The following is a 12,643-nucleotide window of genomic DNA, read 5'->3' on the forward strand; positions in this document are numbered from 1 at the left end:
AAACTACACGGATTTCGATGTCCAACGTCACCTTAGTGTGCTCCTGAAAATGGCGTTGAGCGTTGAAACACGGGTCGTTCCTTAATAAAGTACTATGTAATCACTAAATCATAGCTTTTCAAGTCTAATCTTAACATTCCTGTCATGTCATAATCTTTTAAATCCACGGTTTAAAACAAAATATTTTACCTATAATTCCAATACTTTGAAGCACCCTCAAATCCATTCAGCGTCTTATAAAATTTACAACTGACGTTTTGAGGCAAAATCGTCTGGTGCCCTCACTTTAAAATTTTTCTAATCACCATTTAAAAATGCAGTGGTAATGTCAATCTGAGGTAATAGCCAATCTTTCTTAACAAAATGTGCAAGTAATGACTTTTTGATCGAAATTCGCGACCTTGGCCTTATGGAGTCTCTTAATATATTTCATAATCCTTTTGCTGAAATCTTCTATCAATACTTTTTTTCCTCTTAAGACCCATCTTATATCCGTATTTTAATCTTCTTTTGAGATTCTAATTCCTTTTTAATGGCTCCCCTCCAAACATCCATGCAAACCGCTTCATCATCTGAGTGGCTCCAACGTACTCGTAGTTAGGTCTGGGTGATTATTTACTCGCTTTCAAGGACCCTCAAAGTGGATATATCGTTCTCTCTACAAGAATGTTCACCAGAGGGAATACGATATTGCCTCTTGTAGGAAATCTGTGGAGTTGAGACACTTAACGAAGAATTATTTTTCTCCCTCTAGCTCTTACTCGTAGATAGGCCTGCTTCAGCTATTTTCGTACGCACTAGATCTAATTGCGTTCTACTCATCCTTTCAGGGGTCCCACCTATTGTGAGAAGTCACAATATATTGCACTCGCATGTCCTTATTTTTACAACAATTTCTGAAGGTATTGGGTGAGAATTCCCCACCACTGTCGACTCTAAACTCCCTTTACTCTTTTGCCTATCTGGGAATATTCCTTGGTAGTGTATCGCCAACCTCGTATTATCAAATTTAAGGAGTATGCTCCTAACTGGAAATGATCATCTGATATTTCATGAAGATACTCGTGAATATTCCTTTATTCATAGATTGACAGGACCACAGATATCTGAGTGAATCACCGATTCACTCAGATACAACTCACCGATTTGGTGTGAATAATTTATTACCTTATCGTGGAACGACTTGGGAAGATTTTTTCTATGAAAGAATATGTGATTTTCTGTTCACGTAAGAAATGTGTTTGAAACTCGCGGCGGTCGTGTTTGTCCGCTCACTTCGGCGGTCAATCTTCATATCTCGTGCGTGAAACATTTAGTTTTTACAAATTGTTCCGTATGAAGTTATTTTGTTAGTGATTTTAATGGCAAAACCTCACCATCATTCGTATTTTTGCGCGAATGGTGTGCACGTACGTTTTGGGTCATCGGACTTTTCAAAAGCAATCCGTTAAGTGCGTGCTTTTTTAGAATGATCTTACGTATTCGCATGCTTATCTCCTCGTTCAGTTAGTAAATGGTTTTTCATGGCTTCTCGTTGATTTAGCGCCTCCGCATGAGAAATTTTCAGACTAATCTCTGTTGGGTGGGTGTCTCAGCAACAATGGAGGCTTGAAACATAACGAAAGTTTCCGTAAGAGGAAGTTTTTTTTCCACTGGTTGAGTGTTGGGAAAAATCCGTCTCCGCGAAGTCTTGGGTGGAGGGGTGGGATGAGGGAGGGGAGTGGGGATGGAGGGAAAGGGGGCTTCCGCTTTGTCCGCTTTCGAAGGGGACTAGGGAGCTATTTCAGCGCGGCGTGAGCCCTTTGTCGAGGCCCGAACGCCATCCTCTCGCGGGGCGGAAAGGAAACAATGCCATAGGTGCGAGACAGAAGAGCGTCATCCCCGGCGGCCCACTTCACCGGTCGCATGGGGTGCACCGTTATGAAACCGACGCACCGTTCCAGTTCGTCTATTGCGTCGCGGGACAATCTCGGGGGTGAGATGTTAAAAATGCAAACGACGATCCGTGTTCCAGTCGTACGCTAATTTCCCTTTCCCCCCTGAAAGCAGCTCATGAAACGGCTCTTTGAATCCGCAGCGCATATTCAGCAACGAGCGACTCAAAATCCACTCCCCAAGAGGACGTCGAACCTAGAGTAAGCGATGAATTCATGCTAAGATGGATCAAGCTCACATAGGGGACAACGCGTGAAAGTGAATGCGGTTGAGGGAGCTTGAACAAATATTTCGTTTTTCACGCAAACTGTTTACCGTTACTTAACGAATCCCATCCATTGGTCTTAGCTAAAAGGACAGCTTTTGTAAGTTGCAATGTTTCTACTATGAACTTACTCCACTTCTACAATTGCTACTTATATTTGCTTTTTTTATAATTGTCTTTTGATATTGTCTCCAAGATGAAAGTTTAATCCATCAGTTGGGAGGGGAAATGTAAATTCATTTTTATGCATAGCGTAATATCGAGAATACCTTCGCTACCATTAGCACCCTCTGCCACACACACACTGTGTGCCCTTTCTGGATATCATGTTAGGCATTGATGTATGCAGATGGTGGAGCGAGGAATGGAAAAACACAGGGTTCTCGAATGGAAAGAGGGCAACGCAAAAATTCACGAATGTGTGTGAGTGTCCGTTAGAACTTGCATATATTTGGCTCATGCCAATTGGTATGAAATTTAGCCAATGACGTGCACGATATGCATAATTCTTAAGGATCAAAATACTAATGCAAAAATCTGCTACCGTACGGATTCGAGCTCTGGTCCTCCGGGTCGGAATTCTTGCATAACCGCATGAATATGTGAATATATTAGCCTTACTACTCACGAAATGGATTACTTTCCCATTTCAAACCTTCGGGATTTTCCGGGAAGCTTACTGTATTTTCTTATGAACCCAGTTGAATAAAATTGGATTTATGCGAATAGTCGTAGGAAAATATAATGAGAATGAAAGGGAGAGGTGTTACCTTTCACTGGTCCTACCGCTCTTGGAATACGCGACGATTTTTTGGGGTCCGTCGGAAAGGAGCTGGTTGAGGAGATAGAACAGGTGCGAAGAGGGGCCTTTAGGTTGATGAAAAAATGTTACGGTGAGAAAGCAAGCGTAACGCCGCTATTAGAGTATCTAGGATGAGAATCCCTCCAAGCGAGAAGGTGAAAGGCTAGACTAAGCATTCATTAGAAAGGTGCAGGACACTGGATATAACTCATGGCACCAAATAAATCATGAAGTCTCGTCATGGGAATGGATCATTCGGATGATATAAGGGAGATTAACTGGGGAACTTAAGGATCCATGGACGCTTTCTTGCCTCGTGCGATTTGCGATCGCCACATAAACAAAGCTAAGCAACAAAAAAAAACGCCGTTCGATGAGCCAAGCTGCGAACCACTAACCTCCGGCGCAATATTCATTTATTTACTGAAGGTTGGTGGACTTAAACACACAGCCACAAAAATACTGTGCGGCTTGCACGGTCTGATGTAGATGTAGAAATCTCCACCGATGGCTGCGCCAGACCCTTTGTACCACCCTTTCTACCAGTTACCAAATTTAAATTAAATTTTCCTGAAAAAATTACTGTGGTAGCTCCGATTCCTCTGAAGCAAAATTGAAATTTCTCACCTTGCATTTCTATATCTGCTGTTGGTATTATGCGTCGAATTATTGGGGTATTATTACTGGCGTAAATGGATAAATTATTTGGAATGAATTTTTTTCATTATGTTTGATGGTTTTATTGAGCGAAATATTAGCTGACACGAGAATGATCGTCTTACAGTTAAGAAATTTTTAATCGCATTAGACACGAAGTAAGGAAGCTTCACTTCAACCATGGCAGGGTAAGTAAAACACTGCAGAAAATAGTACCCAATGGTACTTGGACATATTTGTTTTTGGTAACCAAAATAATGGGAAACGAGATTTATTTACTAATATTCTCTGTAAACTCTTAAGCTTTAGACGAGTATGTTATAACTTATTGTAGCATACGTCATTCTTTTGAATGCCTGCTTGCAAATGTGCCGCGATAAGTGCTTTGTTACTTACTTTGCATAATACGTAACTTGTCATGAGAATAATTTGCTAGGAACACTTTGTATCCTCTATCTCCTTCAATTTTATTTCCTGGTTAGAAAAAAGTGCCTCAGTAAAATTTTGAATTGTTAGCGTATAATCTCCCCATAAAAACCAAAATGGTCTTCCGGAAATCAAATAACCAGTTTAAAAACCTTTTTTGGTAATAAATGGTAAGGGAGTCAGATGCAAGATAACGCTCAGATTCATCCAAACCCTCTGCTGTATTAATATACGAGACAACTCGTACGACGTCGAGATGATACCGTGTGATCAGAGTGCCGCGATATGGTCCATGGCCAATTGGTCATTCATAACTTCACGCAAATCTAAATATTTATAATGCAGGAACTTATATTTATTTTTTGATGAAAATGACGTTATCATTTTCGGCAATAACAAAAAGTTATTTGTGCACTCTGCGCTATGACGCTTCATCGGTTTTATTGTAGTCAATTAAAAATCTACAGCGTGGGAAAATTACATTATGTACCACTCTGCCAAATGTGTATTTTACAGGTGTATAAAAAACGACCCTCTAATTTGTAGTATTAATCGTTTAATTTCCAAGTCCCTCGCAAATACTGATTGTACAAAAAATAATTTATGAATAATGATGGTAATATAAATGAATTAATTAATTCTACTTGAAAAAGTTTTCTGGAATTTCATAGAGTGATTCTTGAATTTTTAATTTTTGACCCACTTGTCTGCAACATCTTTACAGTGAAAAATGAGGAAGGAAAGATACTATGTGTCGACATTGGGGAAAATAAAACTCACCGAATAAGTTATTTTGTGTTTTGTTGCACACATACAGCTAATGGACCCAATTGCTTTTCAGTTTGACTTTTATTAAAATGATACCGCTTCCGTCGTAACTTTTTAAATAGATATTGCAACGGCACCTTCATCGTCATTGTTTATTGTTTCGCGGAAAAATTCCTTAGAATTCCCATTCAATGAGTAAACTCAATGAGTCCCTGCATACCACTAAAGTGTAAGGGTCTCCTTGTCAGATGCAGTCTTATCTCCTTTTGTATCTCTCCTCGTGAGGATTTCAGTAATCGGAAGCCGTCATTTTGGCCAGACAAAACGAATATTTTGATACTATCTTTGATGAGACTTGTGCGCCGCGGAACTCGCCAGATAAGGGAACGGCATCCTGCGAATCCTTCGAATTTCATTTTCTTAAAACAATGACGGTTGTGAAATTTCGCCGTCTGGATGAAATATCTTAAGTTTCAAAAGATTTTCTAATGTCGATAATAACCATGATTTCTATTGATCCCAGGACTTCCTATATCAAGCATAGGATATGCCAGGACAGGATTATCTTTTACCCGAGCGACATGATACGTATCATGCCTCTACGAACTATGGAGCAGGGTATAAAAGCAGTTAACATTTAGGCAATTCCAGTGGAGCTACTTTAAAAGTGGAAAGTGGAAGTCTTTTTTATTTAATAAGTAAATGGTTGAATAAGTTAGATCCTGCATAGCTTGGACTTAAGGAGAAAATTTTAATGTCATCAGGAACTGTTCTGTCGTCCATTTTACCGTTTGTCATAACCATGTAGCCATTGAAACCCATCTTGAAAGCCATGCAAACATAATTTTTTACGCATAAAAGAATAAAAATATACATACAAGCTAGAGGTAAAATTAAAAACCTTTTAAAGTGCATTGGCCTTTTCATGTATTTGGGCAGTATTGCTATCACGGTGTCTTCTCTGAGCACGCGATTTTGCGGATGCTTTGGACAAATGCGATTTGATTGCGGTGAGCTCTGAATCCATCTGTCCTGTCTACTTTGGATTTCTCCCGGCAGGCCTCTCTCCTCCCCCACCATGCCTAGTACTTACGCGTTTGTTTTCCTTTCTGTCCACTTCACCTCTTCCATCATTATCTACACCCACATTTCAAACATCTCAATACTACGCCCATCATCTTGCTTCAAGGACCATGTTTCCGCGCAGTACAAAACAAAACAGAAATTTTAAAGAAATATAGCGCAGAAGCTGAGGGTGTCTAGCGTCGTCACCCGGAACTGAACCCAATCCCTCCAGTCAGCAGGTTAGAGGTCAATCCATGGGAATTCGGTGTCCCAGAATTGGAAAATTATTTCGAAAGTGATGATTGCATCAACATCAGTATTTCAATCCCGGGAATGGTTTACTGCATCCCTCCATTCTACTCTATATTTGAATGCAAGACAAGGCTGCATATTCTATGGAGAATAATGTTGTGGTCTCCCGTTGCCTTCCTCATCGTAAAACTGCGGCCGCTACCGTGCACATCACTCTCGCCCGCAACTGTGGTAACTGATGCCGAGCCGACCCACTCGGTCTGCGCCACCAGTGCCTAATGTCGAAACTGCTGCCTGTCATCATATGTTCAGTGTAGCTTTAAAATAGGAGTCTATTTTTCTCGTTTCGTGATAATGATTGCATATGAGTCTTAAAAACACTGAAAATTTTATCCAGCAATTTTCCAGAACATGGACTCATAGCCACCAAAATGAAAAATTTGACCTGAATGGATCGATGATGCAAATAAATAAGTAGAAATTTAAACAGACTCGGACGTAAAGATGAAATATCGATATACTTTTAAATCAAGAATGGATAAAAAAACTTTTTAAATAAGTGATGAAATTAAATAATATAAAGGCAGTGTTTGAATTTTTAATGCAATTGTGTTAAAATTTTTCAGGGATATGCTTCTAAAGGCTTTGTTATCGGATTCAACTTATTTATCTTTTTTCCGAATCCCTCTATTCCTATGGGCAATAACCTTGATGGGAAATTCCATTCGTGTCATGGAGTGGGGAAAAGTTTTGTGCGTAATCAAAGTGGCGTATCGTGGAATGTATTGCGTCGAGCCCAGAACTCCTTTGTCGTTGGTCTTTACCCTGAAGAACTCGGTGTATGCATCCTTGAAGCCTGGTTCCTTTGTTCCACTGTTTTTTTAAATTCGTTACTAATGTTATTCAATGGAAGATAAAGGAGCATGGGATATTTATGATACCGATTGGATCCATTAGGAAGTTTATGACTTCATCTAGTGCCTAAACCTCTTTGAAACCCACATCGGTCTATCATGAGTCTTATATGCCTTAAATTAATACCCACTGAGAAGTTCTGTATCGCCTGATTCGGGAGAAGAGTCTATACCGCTATGGATGGAAGGTGTTCTCATCCCATACAATTCGGTCACGGCAAACCCATTGCGAGCTATGGGCCTCCCTTTGACCGAGGTCATGGCCGATGAGCAATCAAGGGTCGGCCTTCGGATTGTTATCGTGCGTTTAAATGGCGCTTTCTAGGCCAATGGGAAAAGACTAGGCCCTCAAAAGAAATGAATCCAAGACCACAACTTATCTCCATGACGAATTACGAAGACTAAGCGAAATTAAAACTTTTATTATTGACGAGGATCTCTCGTATAAGCAGATGCAGAGATTCGACTTTATGTGAATTTGTGAATGGTAAACAACATACTATATCTGATATTAAGTTTTCCGTTCGGATATCTGTTGTTAAAAAAACAAACAAGCATTGTCTTCGAAGTAACTTCACACAGTAACATTATATAATAGAAAGTTAATTCACAAAAGCGTGATTTTAAAATCAAATTAGTGAGAATGCTAATCAACTCTATTTCTTTAGTTTTAGAATAGATAATAATTCGGGTCAGTGGATCAGTAACTCTCTTTTAATTTTTTATGGATCGAATGCCTTGGTTTTATTTATGCTAAAAGATATTTCAGCTCTGTTCTTCGCATTGAATGACTTTTGATTCGGGTAGTGTGGTAGCTTAATGTTAGGGAGCTCGACTAACTGCTAAATAAGGGTTCCGATTTAAAATTTTAGAGGCACCTTTGGCCACTTGAGTGAGGTCAAAGCTGTGGAGTTTCTATCACCGTCTGGGAGCCGTCGGTACTACAGGGATTAATTGCTGAATCAGATCACATGTAGCGTAGAGGAGCTAGATTTGTAAAATGTTATGGCAACCTGAGTAGCGTATCAAAATTATTACAGGGACTAGGTTGGGAATCACCCACGGAGCGAAGGCTAAATTACAGGTTAAATATCTTGCATAAATTAGAAGGAGCTGTCCTTAGCGATTTTGCCGAAAATGTATTATTAGCCCCATCGTATTACGGTAGAAGAGATCATGTCAATACAATCAGGGAAATTAAGCGTAAAACAGATAAATTTAGCATGTAATTTTTCCCACGAATGATAATGGATCAGAATAGCATTGTCCTAGAGAGCTAGGGTAAAAAGTATTTTAAATCAAAACTAGTCTGGTGTGTAATCACCCCCACGCCACTATCACACACACGCCTTATTAGTGGCTTGCAGGGGTATGTCAAAAAAATAAAATAAATAAGGAATGGGGATTGGTCCCTTGAACACCCTACGGCAGAGATCATTCCGGTCAATTCTGCGAATCGATTTTATATCGGGCTTGATTTTATGAATAGACCTCAAGGTTTACATTCATATTAATATTCAGACGTTTGAAGGTAGAAATTTTGCGTTTTATATAAAAAAAAATTAATTTTGTATCGTCTTCAACATTAATATCTCATTTTCAAAGCTTCGAAAAAATGTGTTACTATTAATTTGAAAAAAGAATATGCGGAAATTACCGAATCGTTCTTTCTTTGGTTGTTTGTTCTTTGCATTTATTAGTATTTGGTATACGTAATAGCAATATTTCAAGTATTTTATACATTTTTAGAGGAGGAAAGTGTGTCGATGAGCACTATTGCCCTATTTATGCCATTGATCGACTGGGTCATATTCTATTACTGATCAGGTTTTCCCTTATTTATACAATAAATTTCCTTACAGTGACCGTATGATACTATATGTGGTATGAAAAACCAAACTCCCCAAGCGGTATACTTATAGCATACGTGACACGCGTAAAAAATGAAATGATATCAATGCGTTTTGATACCAGACCTTTTTTGTAATTGGAAGGTGGGTTATTAGTATTTACTGGAGAAATGAAAACCAACAATTCAATGAGCGAAAGGATGCAAACGATGTGTATTTCAAAATACATTCGCGTGATACAAGATGTGAAGCTGTGGGTTGGATGAATGCAGTGGGATTAAGATGAATGACTTCGCCCTTCAAAGCAGTTTCTCCAGCGGTCGATGATGAATGTAGGCGGGCTACGCTCCGTGGAGGAGGGCTACGCCCTCTAGGCCTCTGGCCGGAATCCGACACCAGGTCTTTCTTCCCCGGAGGAATTCGTGGAGACGGCCTCCGGAGCATCCTTCGGCGAGGGGTTCATTTGGCAGTGGCCTCAGCCGTGGTACCCGCCGTGGTGGTATCCGCCGTCGAATCCTCCGTACCCGAGCTCGTGTCCGTGGGAGTGGATGTAAACCGGCACGTGCTTGTAGACTGGGACCGGCTGCGGCACTGGGACCTTGACGGGGACCTGCACGGGGACGGGGTAGGGCTTGGGGACGTGCACGGGCACGGGGTGCGGCACTGGCACCTTGACGGGGATGTGTACGGGGTAGGGGACCTTCTTCTCCACGGGGTAAGGGACGGGCTTCTCGACGGGGTAAGGGACAGGTTTCTCCACGGCTACGGGGTACGGCTTGATGACGGGGTAAGGGACGGGGTGAGGCACGGGTACGCCGACCTTCTTGATGACGGGCACGGGCACCGGGTGCGGCACGGGGTAGGGCACTTCTTTGGTGACGGTGATGACCTTGTGTTCGTGGTGTCCGCCGTGGTAGGCGGGGAGGAGAAGTCCGCCGCCGTGGTGTCCGACGTCCAGCCCGCCGTCCAGGCCCCCGAAGTGTCCGTACCCGAGACCGTAGAGGCCCCGCTTCTCGTGTTGTTTGGAGTCTTCCTGCTTGGCCTCCTCGGAGGACGCCAGCGCCACCATCAGCGCCAAGGCGCAAATTGTCTGTTAAAGGCACAATGAAAAGGCATTTTCCGTCATTCAAAATACATAGAGCATGTGAAATATTGCCTAAGAAATTGGGGGCATTTAAAGATGATTGCCAGTAGGTGGTGAAGCTTTTGTAAAGAGGAGAGAGAAAATGGCCACTCCCTCAAGTAAATATAAAATAGTGCCTCAGGCGTCACTTCGTGAAAATGTTTGGCATTCAATATAATAAAATTAAAATAGGTAAGTTCTCACGCAATTTATCACTGAACGTTTCAGCATAATGTTTATAACTGTTACCATTACCTTGATAATTAAACTCTTCGTTGAAACCAGTATCGGTGAAAATTGTGTCATTGTTGACCCGTGTTCTTATTTTATCATTATGAGCCCTCAGTAAAGATGTAAAGAAGTAAGTTGTTAAGATCTTGTATAATGGCCCGTAGTTTGGATACATGCAAAGCAAAATAGTATATCCAACATAGTAAGCGTTGATTGCTGGCTTTCGATATTTGGGAGAATGAAAATGAATGTAAAAATAAAATGGAAAGAGAGGATATTATTAACACGGGAGTCTTGAGATCGGAAAGTAGAAGATTGTCAGGAGAAGTCCGATGGAGGCAGAGAATACTGAATAGAGATGAAAGGTTGAAAACTGTGGAAGATTTTAACATCTAAGTGAGGTAGAGAGCGGGAAAGAATAGCTATTTTAGATGGAAAGAAGGGAGGAACGGAAGTTATGTGGAGTAGAGAATGGGAGGTCGGAGAGAAATTTTAACGGATCCTACCTCTGATTTATTGAATGAGCAAGCATGGCTAGAACCGAGTTGGTTGAATTTGAAGCGTAAAAATGTTTACCTTTCGCTATTATAACAAAAAATAATATATTATTAAATATATAATAGTGATTTAAATAGTCTAACTTTATAGTAATTGACTACATACTGTTTTAAAATTACTTGACATCTCTCGCACGGAATGGCAACCGCTTTCGTCGGACTGAAGGCGAAGAAATGCAACAATATTGGCTGGAGGGGGGCAGTGGGATGAAATTCTGAAGCCGAAAAACTTATAGAATTTTGCGGGCTAAGATACTAGCCAAGTTATAGCTACGACTGTGAATCAAACGGCTGTAGACTACATAGTGTTCACTCTCAATTTCTTCTTTATTTATTCCAACGGGATCCTTCAGCCATCTTCTAAATTAAGCTTTTTCATGTAATGCACATGACGAGCTATATTGCTGAGTTATTTTAGACATTGAAATGGACTGATAAAAAAATTTCTTGATTTTCAGTAAGTATATGTCGAGTATTTTACTTTACCATTTCACGACTTTCGAACGTTTCCCGTTGAGAGAAATCCTATTCCATATAAAAAAAAGACATTTTCAAGTCCGGAAATCGAAAGGAAAATGAGATTTGGTAATTTTGAGTAATTTGAATGGAACTATAAATTAGTCTCTGGTTTGTTATGCTTAATTATTGACAGATAAAGCCGTGTTTCCCCCTGAAATCGATCCGCATACGACGAGGGAATTACGCCGTTGGCAATAATGAATGTCGTTCCATCGACAGGAGAGATGCCAATTCCAAAGGTGATAGACAAATACGCCAAAGCAACGCGAGAAGTAGGGCCCCAGAGAGATTATTATCAATACGCAAATATTCAATGCCTTCAGCAATTGCCTGTCCCTCTGAGCGGGGAATCCCAGCGGCGGGGAAAGGTGTCCCATAGCAGCGCCAGTTCCGAGGGGAACTCACTATTTCTCTCTTCTCTCCTTGGTATGGCCACACGTCGCAACATACACCTAAGTATTCTCTAGCTGGATCAGTTTTGCTTTAATTTTGTACTTTTGCCTTAAAATTGTTTTAGCCCAAAAAAATAGTTGCTTATACCGTTGCATGACATTTCTAGCTATATGTATTTATATATAATTAATATATAGAAATATATATAGTAAGAAATATGAATTGTATCTTTATTTCTTGCAAAAATCAGTGATATATTTTTACGAATATTTTAAGGATTCATACCATTCTTTAGGAATAATCGTACTTTGAAGTTGTATTAATGTATTTAACTTGGTATTTTCTTTCCTTCTCTCCCTTTCACTCCCTCTTGACTTGCGTGTCTGTCGGAGTTATTCAAAGTGTTGAAAAGAAAGCGGAGGTGATTCAAGAGTTAGAAAAAAACTAAAGAAAATAGGTAAAGTTTCATTCAAGGCAAATCACCGATAGAGCTGCCGTTTTTAGGTCATCTACCAAAGCACTTGCCGTTGTTGGCGAACCTCAGTAGTTGATCAAGTAGTGGTTAGTTCTGTTGGAATGAATGAAAGCGACGGCAAATTATTCTTTCTCAATTTTCAGAATAAGAACGGAAATATGTATGTAACTACCATTTGCAGTCGCAGAGACTGTACATGGTAGTTACATACATATTTCCGTAAAACAAAGAGAAATAATGAAGTTTAAAAGAATTTTGGATGACCCTTTTTTATATCGTAAGAGTTGAAGCTATGGTAATCTAAACATTTAATATCGTAAGTGTATCTACCTTTGGCATTACGCTCACTGTTCCACCGATAGCAATTGACAGAACTTATAATAGACCAATTCTCTTTTACCATCAGGAACT

General features: G+C 40.1%; 1 protein-coding gene across 1 annotated transcript in view; it reads right to left on the minus strand.

Annotated features, from left to right (window-relative positions):
- Window positions 1-9,171: 9,171 nt before the first annotated feature.
- LOC139687577 (shematrin-like protein 2) overlaps window positions 9,172-12,643 on the minus strand; it is a 42,460-nt gene continuing 38,988 nt past the window's right edge. The window contains exon 4 of the mRNA XM_071584794.1: window positions 9,172-10,024. Within this exon, the coding sequence (XP_071440895.1) occupies window positions 9,410-10,024 (615 nt within the window). The 3' untranslated portion in view covers window positions 9,172-9,409. The remainder of the gene's footprint in view (window positions 10,025-12,643) is intronic.

Source organism: Hetaerina americana, unplaced genomic scaffold, assembly GCF_022747635.1.
Source record: "Hetaerina americana unplaced genomic scaffold, ioHetAmer1.1.p SCAF_2, whole genome shotgun sequence".
NCBI lineage: Eukaryota > Metazoa > Arthropoda > Insecta > Odonata > Calopterygidae > Hetaerina > Hetaerina americana.